The 14,474-nt window shown below is 51.4% G+C and overlaps 1 protein-coding gene across 1 annotated transcript in view; it reads right to left on the bottom strand.

The window, feature by feature from the left end:
- Nucleotides 1–1,878: 1,878 nt before the first annotated feature.
- Nucleotides 1,879–14,474, bottom strand: part of alx4b (ALX homeobox 4b) — a 35,911-nt gene continuing 23,315 nt past the window's right edge. Inside the window, exons 3-4 of the mRNA XM_064313685.1 lie at nucleotides 4,652–4,780; nucleotides 1,879–2,759 (exon numbers count right to left, since the gene is read on the bottom strand). Of these exons, the coding sequence (XP_064169755.1) occupies nucleotides 2,454–2,759; nucleotides 4,652–4,780 (435 nt within the window). The 3' untranslated portion in view covers nucleotides 1,879–2,453. The remainder of the gene's footprint in view (nucleotides 2,760–4,651; nucleotides 4,781–14,474) is intronic.

The following is a 14,474-nucleotide window of genomic DNA, read 5'->3' as shown; positions in this document are numbered from 1 at the left end:
ACGCGACGCGCAGCTGCTGCGCCTGTCCTCGTACTGCCAGAGAGAGAGAGTGAGTTGAAGAACGCTCTGGGATTGTCCGAGAGAATAACAGTCTTCAAAATGTGATCTCCTGCTTTATTTAGATGTTCCCCGTTCAGGCCTGCTGTGAACACTGATATTAATAGAAATTAATTTATGATTTGATATCAACAAGTAGAAGTGCTCGCGCTGTGCTACACTGCAGTTTTGGAGCCATCGTCGCGCGCAGGGGCTAAAGCGATAAGTGCAAAAGGGAGGAATATCTGTACGTTATTATTGTTCATTTGGAGTTCTGTGAATTTCATAAATGACAGTTAAATAACGGAAAGTTCTGCGCGGGGTTCGGATGACGATGTTGGCTCTGGGTAATTTCGGCTGATGGGCTGAGTAGCAGGAAGTGGTGGTGAACCTGAAGTGCTCTCCTAAACTCTCTTAACTGCTGTTTTCTTTTCGCTCGGCTGTGTTTGCCAAGCAATTTACGCTCAAGCGTTTCCTCCTCCTCTCTCGTCCCTCTTGAGTGGAGAGGGAGTTTAGAGGTTCACGTGTCAGGCCGGCAATCAGAGGACCGTTAAAAAGATCATTCTCTTTGGTGTTCGTCGCTTTCTCTCAGGCGTTTGATTTGACGTTGTTTGGTTTAAATTTCTGGATTTTCCGGCAGAGGGGGAGGGAATGTGATTTTGCATTTGGAAGTTTGGAGCTGCTGAGCTTGCTCATTTAAAAAAAAATATTAAAACCTGACCCTAGCTTGATGTAGGAGCGCAGTTTTAATTTTAAATTTTGTTTTTGTTGGGGTGCGTCATCAGTGCGTTTGGGAGATACGAAGCACCCCAGTCTGTGCTATTCCCTTCCTGACACGCGTGTCCTGTAACTCGCGGCAACCCAAAGTCCAATGGGGACGTCTCCTTTGAGTTGCAGCTGCAGGCAGTTGGGGGGGTGGGGGGGTGTGGTACCTTTCGAAAGGCCAGTGGAGGAAATGGCATGTCTACTTTACATCACTGCCAATCTTCAATCTCTAACCCCCCCCCCCCCCCCCCCAACGCAAACAGTGCTGTGCTTGTCTGATGTACACTTTTCCCCCAAATCTTAAAAGCAGGGTGACACACGCACACACACACACAATCTGGCACATGCGCGACCACCACCCACACAATCGACTCCACACATCACACACCTCTCACACATCACACACCTCCACACCCACTCACACACTCACACATACTCCCACGCAGACATAGAGACAGAAGTCTCTGCCCTGTCTACCATATGTGAGCTGGTAAAAAGTTGGAGAACAAAGAGAGTGCGGTGTCTGTTAAATGCGCTGACCTTTCTCCTCAATCTTAATGGTTTCCTGTAAGATTAAGGATTTTTCCAAGAGTGGTTGTGTCTGCCTGAACCCTGAACCCCTGAAACACCCCCCCCCCTTTTCCCTGAGCGATGCTGACTGCATCGGGGAAACAGAGGGGAATGGCAGCCGCTAGTTTTCGGGGACGGGTACGAGTGTGGAAGTGCACAGATTCTGGGGAGGCAGCAGGCAGCCGAAGGTTCTGTCTCCCTGCTCCTAAACCCGAAATTAAATTTTGCTGCATCTGGTTGAAAAACGACGATGGGCGACCTGTACTGTTACACGGCACCGTTACGTGCTGGATCCCTCCGTCTGTAGTTTAGAAGGAGAGAGGATAGTATGAGCTGAGTATCCTGTGAGTAAGCAACCAGAGGCCGATCAGGGTCCATGTTTAAGGGCGTGCGCTGCATAGTGTGGCCCAGTCTGATTGGCCAGTTGGGATTGAGTAGCGCACACTGGGGGAAACGGGCAAGGTGGGGATGAGAATGAGTGACAAAATGGTGGCAGTATAAATATAGTTGAATAGGAAATCAAAATGACTTTTTATGGAGAGATTATTTGCAGAGCGCACAGTCCAAACAGCACTCTGGAGTGAACCACTACTATGTGCTCAGTTTGTTTTTACTCTTATCCAACGGAAACCAAATGAAACGTCTTGGAACAGCTGCGATGCGAGGTACTTCAGGATGGATCGTTTTGATTGGTTGATTTATTTTTGCTTTTTTTTTTTTTTGGGCAAGTCCAGTGGACGGTGACACATTCAGCTCTCTCGATTGTTGACAGGAGGGAAGACGCAAAAGGAGTGAAACGCGTGGGCTGGCAAAGAAGTCCAAGGTGCAGATTTTGCTCAATCAAAAAAAAAAGAAAAACGTTTTTTAAAATTTACACAACACTCCTCTTTCTCTCATCTCCCCAGGTCTGCTCTGTCAGTCCGTCTGTGGTTCCCGACGTGATTTGTTGGCGATAGTTGTCGTAATTACACCCGCAATCTCGTCTGGCTCTCCTCTTCCTCGCTGGGTCTGACGGTGGGCTCTGATTGGACGATGGGGGGGGGGGGGGGGTTGAGGGCGGGTCAGTGGGCGGAGCCGGGGCATCATGTGGCCCAGGAGATGGCGGCGCTGTGCTCCTTGGCCTTCATGCGGAGCGCGGCGATGCTGGAGGACTTGCGGTCGGGGTCCATGTTGAGGTCGTAGCCGTTGAGGCCGCCCCCCATGCCGGGGCCGCCGAACAGGCCGCCCATGTGACCCTCGGGGCTGGACACGCCCAGGAAGTCGGGCACCCCGCCGGCGCCCCCGTGGGGGTGCGAGGTCATGCAGGAGGTCACGGTGTCGCAGGGCACCATGTAGCCGGGGACGGGGGACGACGTGTTGGGGCTCCCAATCCAGGACGGGTTCTGGATCTGCCGCAGGGAGAGAGAGAGAGAGAGAGAGAGAGAGAAAGAAAGAGAGAGAGGAGGGAGAGGGAAAGAGCGCCACCTTCAGAACCAGTAGCACAAAAACCTCCCCTACACTGCAGCTGCGTTGCCATACCAACACATTAATAACCAGCATACAAAGACTCGTCCTAACTGCGCAGTCAGAATAATAAAACCCTCATTTGCATTTTTGCCTGAGGAGACAGACACATATGTAAAAGCTTCCAGTATGCATGGCGATTTGGTATGAGGTGCAGCGTGCAGCGTCACAGCATCGTATCACAGCACAGGAATACACCGACGGAGCCCGGAGAAATTTGGAGTGACGTCACAGATAAAACAGTGATGTCACAGTGTGATGGAGTGATGTCACAGATAAAACAGTGATGTCACAGTGTGATGGAGTGATGTCACAAATAAAACAAATTCTATTGGGATAAGAAAACCCCCTGCGGGAGATGGGTTGGTGGAAAGAGGGCATGACGTTCGGCTCCACGTGCGTCCGTCTGGCGCTGTGAGGAGCAGAGGTGCGGGGGGGGGCGATTGGTGCTGGGGGTGCATGTGTCTGTGGGGGGGGGGGTAGTGAAGAGGGGGAGATGAAAGCGTGCTCTGGGAGACGCCCCAGATGTGCGCTGGGCTGCATTCCGCAGCTGCGGCTCTGTCTCCCTGTGACCTTTGACCCTTCTCCCCCCCCCCCCCCCCACCAGATTAACAATAAATCTGGGGATTGGCCCGGTGTCCTGCGAGGGTGTGTCTCTCCAGCAGGAGGCCTGTCCCACACTGTGCCCCTGGCCCCATGCCTGAACCTACCCCTCCAATCAGACCTACAGTATCTCTCTCTCTCTCTCTCTCTCTCTCTCTGTATCTCTCTTTTCCTCTCTCTCTCTCTGTCTCTCTCTCTTCCTCTCCCTCTCACACTCTCTCTCTCTCTCCCTCACACACTGTCTCTCTCCATCTCCTTCTCACAGTCTCTCTCCCCCCTTCTCTCTGTCTCTCTCTCCCTCTCCCCCTCTGCCTCTCACACTGTCACTCTCTCTCTTTGAAATTTGCATTCCTATTTAAATGCAACTATAGATAAATAATTACAGATGTATGGTGACAACAGGGAAATAAAAGAACTGGGATCCTTCATGTATTATGACTTCTCTCTCTCTCTGAAGTTTCAGTCTGAGGTAACATCCACACCCCAGGGGATCCTCAAGTCTTTTAGCCTCTGCTTTTTCAGCCTGGTGCCAGCAGCTGTGATTCTGTTCTGCTGTCTCCACTAACACCGTTAGAGCTGAATCAAAGCTGTTCTGCTAGCATTGTTAAAGCTGTACTGCTGGCAGCCTTAAAGCTGAATCAAAGCTGTTCTGCTAGCATTGTTAAAGCTGTACTGCTAGCAGCCTTAAAGCTGAATTAAAACTGTTCTGCTAGCATTGTTATAGCTGTACTGCTAGCAGCCTTAAAGCTGAATTAAAACTGTTCTGCTAGCATTGTTAAAGCTGTACTGCTAGCAGCCTTAAAGCTGAATCAAAGCTGTTCTGCTAGCATTGTTAAAGCTGTTCTGCTAGCAGCCTTAAAGCTGAATCAAAACTGTTCTGCTGGCAGCGTTAAAGCTGAATTAAACCTGTTCCACTGGCAGCATTAAAGCTGAATTTAAACTTGTTCTGCTAGTAGCCTCAAAGCTGAATTCTACAAGTCGGCCTCCAGTAGACCTGCCAATGGCTGGCTGTCTATGGCGTGTTTGGAAGTGTTGTGTTCAAGGCCTGGATTTACTGCTGATAATAACACCATATTGCTGTCTGATTTGTCCTGAGCTTGGCTGGCTCAGTCACCCCCAAAGCCTCCTGCACCACTCACCCTGACCTGTGACCCCTGGCCCCTTCCCAGCGTACCTGTGCGTAGTTCTCTGGCCGGGACAGGAGCGGCAGCTCGTAGGCGGAGGAGAAGTGCGTGCGGACCTGCTGCATCTGCCCGAAACGCTCCCTCTTCCTCCATTTGGCCCGGCGGTTCTGGAACCAAACCTGCGGGAGAGGAGAGGTGAGGAGAGGAGGTGAGGAGGAGAGGAGAGGAGGTGAGGATGGACCTGAGCAGTCTGCTGTAGACAGAGGGAATGAGGTACCACACGGGCTTTCCTTAGAATGAACACTTTCCTGAGCATTTCTGTCCAAATATCCAAGTGAAACAGGCTTTACTTAACATTCCTATTCTGAGTTTTATAAAGCTTTAAAAAACAAACAAAAAAAAAACAAAAAAACACTGGTATACTTCTGGGGGGTTTTGTGAGGTTTTTTGGAAAAAAGTTCGCATCCAACCTTCTTCTAAATTCCAGCCCTCCATTGCAGATGTTACACCTGCTGCAGCGAGGCGGTGAGCTGCGCCGACAGTAAATTCATTCAGACGGAGCCGCGGTTTTAATGCGAAACAGCGCCGCCGCCGCCAAACCCACAGACGGACGGACGGGCGAGGAGAGGGGAGGGGAGGGACGGGTCGATAAATCACTCTGGACATGAAAGCCTGGCCGCGGGGTTCTGGCCGTCTGGTCTGTAACGCGCCGTCCGCGGCGAGCTATTTATAAAAGCGGCGGAACTCCGGTCCGTCCCTGCGCATTCGCGCTGAACTCTTTGATACCGCACCACGTGATTTCTTTTTTTTTATTTTTTATTTTACATCCGTTCAGAGCTACGTGATCAACGTTTTGAGACGCTTATAAGTTCTGCTCGGTTTCCAAAAAGAACCACTTGGACGTTCGGTAGGGTTCAGGTTCAAGAGGCAAGCGTAGAGAATCCCAACATTATTATGATGATAAATGTAATTGAGAATTCGGCTGGCTCTGTATGAATGTTCATTAACTAACATTATCTGTAGTAATTTTACGGCAAATAAGAACTCCTATGTTTTCAATATGTTCGTTCATTGTATATCAATGAGGCATTTGTTTAATGCATCATCATTTTTATTATAAAGTTATATATCCTTTCTTTATTTTATGTGGTTAGAACTAGTATTAAGACTCCTTCCTGACCAGCCGGGGTTTGGGGATAATGGTACTGCCACAACTTACTAACCTTTCTAAAGCTGAAGTTAAAAATATAAAATCTTCTAGTGCTTTCTATGGTTGGCAACAGTGTCTGCTGTTGTTTTGCAGTACAGAGCATCTGTTGCCACATTGGTCACATCCTTTAATGGATTTTCTGATGATGTATTTAAGTGTTGGGTTGTATGATGATATCAGAGTTCTTTCTGTGTCAGACCAATGTGAAGGTCATGGTGGAGAGTCTACGCTTTTGATTCACTGCTGATGCTGTAAATTAAGGGAATATTTCATACTCAGAATGTGGCATAATCATCCGAGTCTTTCATTTATTTTGAATGTATAAGCTAAAGTCACAAGCAAAGCTATACAGACTCATGCAGTCTGCATAAATATAAAAGTAAGGAAGATGAGTATCTGGAATGTGTATATAGTTTGTGCTGAGGTCCATGTACTGGTACTCTAGGGATAACCAGAGTAGAGTATCTGCTGTGTGTATAGAGTCTGTGCCGAATGGATAAGCAGAGTAGAGTATCTGGTGTGTGTATAGAGTCTGTGCTGAGGTCCTTGTGCTGGTATTATGTGAATAAGCAGAGTAGATTGTCTGGTGCTGGTGTGTGTATGGAGTCTGTGCTGTAGGGATAAGCAGAGTAGAGTATCTGGTGTGTGTATGGAGTCTGTGCTGTAGGGATAAGCAGAGTAGAGTATCTGGTTGAGTGTGTGATGCAGGAGGTATGGGTTACTGTGCTTGTTGGGATGAGCAGAGTAGATTATCTGGTGAGTGTATAGAGTCTGTGCTGTTGGGATGAGCAGAGTAGAGTATCTGGTGTGTGTATGGAGTCTGTGCTGTTGGGATGAGCAGAGTAGATTATCTGGTGTGTATATAGAGTCTGTGTTGTAGGGATAAGCAGAGTAGAGTATCTGGTGTGTGTATGGAGTCTGCTGTTGGGATAAGCAGAGTAGAGTATCTGGTGTGTGTATGGAGTCTGTGCTGTAGGGATAAGCAGAGTAGAGTATCTGGTGTTTGTATAGAGTCTGCGCTGTTGGGATGAGCAGAGTAGAGTATCTGGTGTGTGAACAGAGTCTGTGCCGGATGGATAAACAGACTAGAGTATCTGGTATGTGTATAGAGTCTGCGCTGTAGGGATAAGCAGAGTAGAGTATCTGGTGTGTGTATAGAGTATGTGCTGTAGGGATAACCAGAGTGGAGTATCTGGTGTGTGTATAGAGTCTGTGCTGTAGGGATAAGCAGAGTAGAGTATCTGGTGTGTGTATGGAGTCTGCGCTGTTGGGATTGCATAAGCAGGGCTGTCAGCAGCAGCAGGTTTATGAGTCTGTAGGGGATCGCAGATGAACTGTGTGCAGACTGAGTCTGCAGAACACTGCGCCAACACTCCCAAACATTCAAGAACCGGCCCCCGGGGGTAATGCACAGTACCCTGGGGGGGGGGGGGGGGGGTGCTTAAACCTGGCTGTCTTTGAAGTGCAGGGGCTGACAGAACCTGTAAAAGGTCTCGGTGTCCCCCCCCCCCCCTCGGGCCCCCCCATCAACACCAACGCAGGGCTTGCAGGGGAGGGCAGACACGGGCTCCAGCCCTGCCGATCCCCCCCATCCTCCCCGCCCCCACCTCCCCTCCCAAGTATTCCACAGGGAAGCAGCACCGGGCTCTGCCAGTACTGCGTCTTTCACAGATGAAGTGCAGAATCTGCTGACGCTACTTTCCTATCATGGTGTTTTCAGTGCAGAGAGCTGAACTCCAGGAGCACCAAAGTTCAGACGGGTTCGAATCGATTACGCGAATGTACTGCCCGTGAACGTTGCTGTATACTGCTAATTGGACGTTCCAATTTTGGGAGGCGATCGGTCACAAATTTCCATTAAAAATTCTGTAGCTCTGTTCGTTAAGTCTCCTGCTGGCAGTAGTCGCAGACACATCCACGCCTGCCTCCTAAATCTCTGCTCTGTCAGACAGATGCTTCTTTACTATGGCGCAAATTCTTCAGTCCTGAACTGTAGAGTTCTTCCTTAGCCTGCCAGCCCCTGAGCTCACCGGTGCCCTCTTTCTCCTTAATGTTGTTCACGCTTTCTTGGCGAAAGAATCGCCAAATCGCCAGATTGTTCCCACAGCAACGTATCCTCATATGGAAACCGGACTGCTTTCTGTCGGGCAGAAATGCCTCTGGTTTAGATTTTTTTTTTAATTATTCAAATGAGCAAACACAGAAAAAAATCATTGCTAGTGCCATGACAGCTGTGCACTGAAGAGAGGGCAACAAGTTTAAAGATTTACGGAGTCCAGGCATATTTTTCCCTATTGTTTGAATCAAAAAAGTTTGTTTTTGCTAAACGTTTGCACGTTAATCTTAACCATTAAACATTTGCCTTCAAAATAAATCAGTTTCACATTCAAATAAACAGCGGGATGTTCTGCATGCCATTTCTTTTCTCGCATCTAGAAATTTAACGGGTGAACAAAAACCAAACAAAAGTTGGACTGCGTCCAGGTTGCGCAACGTGTTCCGATGATGGGTGTGGCGGAGGCATGTCATTGTTCCGCTTCTTTTTAAAAAATTTTTTTTTTAGACTTGACGTTGAAACCGGACCGCGGCTGGCCTGGTGCAAAAGCAGCGATCCACTAGCATGGGCGCCAAAAGGAAGCGGACGTCACACGATGTCCGCTACACGCGCACCCCGCTCCTGCCGTCATTCTGGCCGTAAGGGTCCCGCGTTCGCCGCCACCTCTCCTCTAAATCAGCGGTTCTCCAACCTCAACTGCAATCCCAGAATTGGGGTCCCCAGTCTTATCCAGGTAGGGCCAGTGTGGGTGCACACACACCCGATTCTACTAATCAAGGTGCTCAGCAAAGACTCAAGTGGTTGATTAGTAGAATCAGGTCTGGCCCTTTCTGGATAGGACTGGGGACCCTGGGGTTGCAGTTGAGGTTGGACTGAAAACCAGCTATAGATCTATCCATTCTGGCCATAAGCGTTCTGTGTATCCTTACCCCACCGCCTTCTCCACAGATCTGCCCAGGTCGCTGCTAGTCTGGAGTTTGCGAACGTGTCTCTCCCAAATGTTTCGCCCCCTCCCCGCGCAGCGCTGGCAGGAGCCGGTCCCCCGGGTGTTTATGGGGACACGTGTCTGTTGCATGCTGGGAACAGCTGCCGCCCAGCCTCCGAGCTTTTCTCCCCCGCTCGGGAAACGAACGCCACCGCGTTTTGCGCTCCTTTTTCCTGGTTCGGTTACGAGCTGGAGCCGGCGACGGAGTTTACGGCCTGGCGTGACGCTGGGGGGGGTGGCTGGGGGGGGGGGTTGGTGGAGGGGTGCTGGGGGGGGGTGCAGGCGTGATCTCGCACATTAACGGATACTGCGGGGAAAGCGCGATCCCGTCTCTCTCTCTCTCTGTGAACATGTTTTATGTATCTAATTTATTTCATCCCTGCATATTGCACAATGCCTCAGGGTGCTTATGGGTAAACCACAAGCCATTCCTTGGGTTTTATATGCAGTATATATGAACTTTCCCGTGCGTAATGACAGCAACACGTTAGAAAGTTTTTTGAATTTATGTTGAGACTTCATAAATGTAATTGGGGCGGGGGGGGGAGGGGGGGAGGGGGGTGGGGGAGGGGGAGGGGGGGGTTATCAAAGCCTGTGACATTGAGGCCCTTTTCCCAGAGCTGCTGTTCCTTTAAAGCTTGTTCCTCTCGTGGGGTAAGTGGGCTCCTCAGAACACTGAACCCATCCTGGTTTGTCACAGAGCCTTGAACTCAGATCTGGGGATGAGTCTCTCTGTAATTAGCGTCGCGGTTTTCAGCCGACATTGACATCCTGCGTGTGTGTGTGTGTGTGTGTGTGTGTGTGCGTGTAGAGTGTCTGTTTGCATGTGTGCCTGTGTGTGTGTGTGTGTGTGTGTGTGCGTAGAGTGTCTGTTTGCATGTGTGCCTGTGTGCCTGTGTGTGTGTGTGTAGAGTGTCTGTTTGCATGTGTGCCTGTGTGTGTGTGTGTGTGTGTGTGTGCGTAGAGTGTCTGTTTGCATGTGTGCCTGTGTGTGTGTGTGTGTGTGTAGAGTGTCTGTTTGCATGTGTGCCTGTGTGTGTGGGTGTAGTGTGTCTGTTTGCGTGTGTGTTGTGTGTCTGTTTGCATGTGTGTGTAGTGTGTGTTTGTGTTTGTGTGTATAGTGTGTTTTTGCATGTGCGTGTGTGTAGTGTGTCTGTTTGCATGTGTGTGTAGTGTGTTTGTTTGCGTGTGTGTGTGTGTAGTGTATGTGTTTGCGCTCGTGTGTGTGTGTGTCTGTTTGCGTGCATGTGTGTGTGTCCTCCCCCCTCCCATTCGTGTCTTTCATGGGGCAGTTAAAAAGATAGTTAACTATTGACGCCACACACCACATTCAGCAGGCTGGGAACACAATCAGGGGGGGTGGGGGTGGGGGTCCGCTTCTTTAACGCAGACAATGTGGACGAGCATCTTCTCCAGCTTTCTGCAGATAAAACGCTAACAGACCCGGCAGAGCCAGCAGGCACCTCACGCACTCTCATGCAAAAAAAATGAAGTCATTTCGGGGGGTGATGAAAGTGTCGGCTGATCGCTCTGGACAGGCCCGCTTAAAAAAAAATAAATAAATAAAAAAAACGGTCGTTTGAACATGTTTATTACGAGCATTATCAAGCTTTAGTTTCTGTCGAAAGCCTTTAGAGAGTGATGCTAAGGGAGGGGGGGGGTGGGGGGTGGGGTTGGCGTTGGGGGGCCCCCCCCTTGCTGGGGTGGGCAGTGTGCCAGGGTGCGGGGGACCCCGAGAGACCGGCGCTTCCGCACGCTCCGCTAGCGTGCGCTAAAGAGCTGTCCCTCTGCGTCTCGTCGAGTTTGGGAGGCGTAGCCGCCTGCTGTCACGCATCGGAAGCCTTTCGCGGCGAATCCTGTCCTTCGCCGCCCCGTTAATCCCGCCGATTTCGGTCAAAGAAGACGACCGTCGGCGCGTCTAACTCACATCTGAAACTCGTGAAATGAAAGGAGCGCTGTTCCTGCCGTGCCGTGTCAGCGCTGTGCTGACGAGGGGCTACGACCTTTAACAAAAAAAAACGAAAAAAAAAGAAAACGGCAGAATCGCTGGAATCCGGACAGCGAGACTTTGTGAATGAATTTTTTTTTTTTTTTTTTTTTTTTTGAATTGAAAGTTTTCAGTTTTCGGTCTTGAAGTTTGATTGGTCGGGTCAGAGGGTCGGTCCCGCCGCTGCGCTGTCAGGCGCGACCCTCAATGGTCCCGTCTCATTCGGCGAGGGGCCGAGACCGGACCTCCGTGACCGGGACGGAAACCGCCCGTCTCTCCCCGTGAATGCGACCGCTTGTTTCCCTCAGTTGAGTTCTTTGATAATGTTGGATATGGGAACCGGAGGGACTGGGTTTTTGGTTGGGGCGCAAGCCAGTGGATGTGGCCCCAGTGAAACTATGGGAACCAGAGGGGGGTAGGGGTTGGGGGGGGGGGGGCCGTAAATAATCTCTGACCGTTGAACGGGGCACGAACGAAAGTGGTCGACCCCCCCATCCGTCTAATGTGGAGCAGAGTCAGGATTCGGGAGGTTGAATGCTTTTTTTCCCCTTCTTCTTTCTTTTATCTCTGACTCTCTCACTCTGTACTTTCTCTCTCTCTTTCTCTCTCTTTCGCTCTCTCTCTCTCTCTCTCTCTCTCTCTGGGGAAGTTTTGGAAAGTGAGATGGGGGAATGTTCAGATCGTAGCTTGTTTTCATTTCATGTTTAATTTCCTGAAGCCAAAGCCCCCGGCTTTCCGTCGCCGACCCCCCCAGCCCCCCTCAGCCCCCCCCCCCCAGCCCCGGGGAGAAGAGCCGACGAGAGTGGCGACAGCTACACTTCCCCTCTCCTCCCCTCCTCTCTAATCCCCCTTTTCTCTCCTCTCCTCTCATCCCCTCTTTTCCCCCCCTCTCTCCTCTCCTCTTCTGTACCCTGCCCCAGGCCCCTGGGCCTCTGCTCTGCTGCGGTCACCCCAAACCCGCGGGGAGGAGATTGCTGTCCAATCCGAGGAGATCACTGTCCAATCAGGGCAGATCACTGTCCTATCAGAGGTGATTGCTGTCCAATCCGAGGAGATCACTGTCCTATCAGAGGAGGTCACTGTCCTATCAGCCCAGCGGGCATCTGTACGTCCCTGTCCTCTTTTAAGGCTCACTGAAGATTATTTGTGTACTAGTGGGGGGGGGGGGGGGCTTTGATGGGGTAGCACAGCATTAACAATTTAAACAGATTTTGCTGTGGCAGTTTGATTGAAATGACCCCTAACACTGACTCAAGCCAATCCTGTGAACACTTCTATTGGCAGATAACAGAAATTTGTTTCCATTTTAGCCCTTTCTGTAGAGAAAATATTAGTCATTCCCACACTCTGTTATCAGTTCCATACTAATTTAATATTATCAGGATGGAGAGGGGAGCGATGATGAATAAATTGGCAATTTTACTGTAGCGTCTGCCCTGGTTTCTCTGTCCAAGTGAGAGCGTTTTTATTCCTGTCATCTCAATGCCTCATTGTGCTGCTGTCTGGACACTTGACAGGATGTTTGGCAGAACTCTTGACCTCTGACCTCTCTTTCTCCATCTGAAGCTGGTACACTGAGTGCTGGAGGAGCCCGCTAACAGCATCGCACGTAACACCCCCCCCCCCTCGTCAATTCTAACGTGTTTAAAGAGGGAATTCTTAGATACATGCAGGGAATTCATACACGTGCACAGATCTACATACCATAACCGATCTGCCCATAATGCACTTTACATCTGCGAGCACGGTCTGTAGAAGCCATCGGTTCTGTTTTTAGCTAGCATTAGCATTGGCGTGGGTGCGTTTCCCCAGCGCGTGGAACCAGCATCGGCCAGCATAAGGAAGGAAGGAGGGCGTTTACGGGAATGGTGGTACAGACTCGGACTGAAACGGGACTTTCGAAGCCGCAGAGCGGTAAGGCTGATCTTGTACAGGCCCGGGACCCGTGGGCGTGTTCGGGCAGTTTAGGAGGGGGATGGGGTCACCTCTCTCGGGGCACAGAGCGCGCTCCGGCCCGGCGGGCTGACTTGTTACCGCCATCGAGAGCTGAGGGACTTCCTGTGCTTCATCACGCTGCTCAACGCCATTGTGCCAGAGACCATCCTCTCAGCCAACAGCCTCCCTCACTCCCCCCCATCCTCTCAGCCAATAGCCTCCCTCACCCCCTCCCCACCCCCATCCTCTCAGCCAATAGCCTCCCTCACTCCCCCCATCCTCTCAGCCAATAGCCTCTCACCCCCTCCCCCCCCATCCTCTCAGCCAATAGCATCTCTCACCCCCCCCCCCCCATCCTCTCAGCCAATAGCCTCCCTCACTCCCCCCCATCCTCTCAGCCAACAGTCTCCCCACTCCCCCCTATCCTCTCAGCCAATAGCATCTCTCACCCCTCCCCACCCCCATCCTCTCAGCCAATAGCCTCCCTCACTCCTCCCCATCCTCTCAGCCAATAGCCTCTCTCACCCCCTCCCCACCCCCATCCTCTCAGCCAATAGCCTCCTTCACTCCTCCCATCCTCTCAGCCAGTAGTCTCCCTCACTCCCCCCATCCTCTCAGCCAATAGCCTCTCTCACCCCTCCCCACCCCCATCCTCTCAGCCAATAGCCTCCCTCACTCCCCCCCATCCTCTCAGCCAATAGCCTCTCTCACCCCCTCCCCACCCCCATCCTCTCAGCCAATAGCCTCCCTCACTCCCCCCCATCCTCTCAGCCAATAGCCTCTCTCACCCCCTCCCCACCCCCATCCTCTCAGTCAATAGTCTCCTCACTCCCCCCATCCTCTAAACCAATAGCATCTCTCACCCTCCCCACCCCATCCTCTCAGCCAATAGCCTCTCTCACCCCTCCCCACCCCCATCCTCTCAGCCAATAGCCTCCCTCACTCCCCCCCATCCTCTCAGCCAATAGCCTCTCTTACACAACCCCCCCACCCCCCATAGTATACCTTTGCTGGTTCCCGTGGCAACTGATACATTGATGTCAAATGACTAAATAAATTTGGGTTTCCTAAACAGGATAATGGATTCTTCTGCTAGAGAGGGGTCTGTCACCTGCCCTTGAAGCTCACTGGGGGGGGGGGGGGTTGGGTTTGGGGGCACATTCTTGCCCTGTGAGCTGTTGTGGGAGTGGGGGCTTGGGGCATTAATGAAAGACAAACAGCCCATATCCAGGGGGCTCTCTTGGGAAAGGGCTGGGGGGGGGGGGTCACAATCCTGCCAATCAAAGCTGGAATGTGTCATCAGTGACACAGGGATGCACTTCAGCAGTGGGGTCGGAGGCTCTGTGGGGGGGTGTTTGGGGGGTTCAGGGGTTCAGGCATGCCGCAGGCGCCCTTCACTAAAACTCTGCTCAGGTGACACACATGCACAAGTACTGATCAGCGGCTGTCCCCACCGCCCCGCATGTGCTTCTCAGTCTCCCTGCGCAGCGTTCACAGCCGGACAGGCACAGGCTCAGATACAGCACAGGCTCACAGGCCCAAATACAGCACAGAGACACAGGCTCACAGGCTCAGATACAGCACAGGCTCACAGGCCCAGATACGGCACAGAGACACAGGCTCACAGGCTCAGATACAGCACAGGCTCACAGGCCCAGATACGACACAGAGACACAGGCTCAGATAGAGCCCAGAGACAC

This window comes from Anguilla rostrata, chromosome 16 (assembly GCF_018555375.3).
Source record: "Anguilla rostrata isolate EN2019 chromosome 16, ASM1855537v3, whole genome shotgun sequence".
In the NCBI taxonomy this organism is placed as follows: domain Eukaryota; kingdom Metazoa; phylum Chordata; class Actinopteri; order Anguilliformes; family Anguillidae; genus Anguilla; species Anguilla rostrata.
Note: the sequence above shows the minus strand (reverse complement) of the source record. Positions and strands in the feature narration are given on the sequence as shown.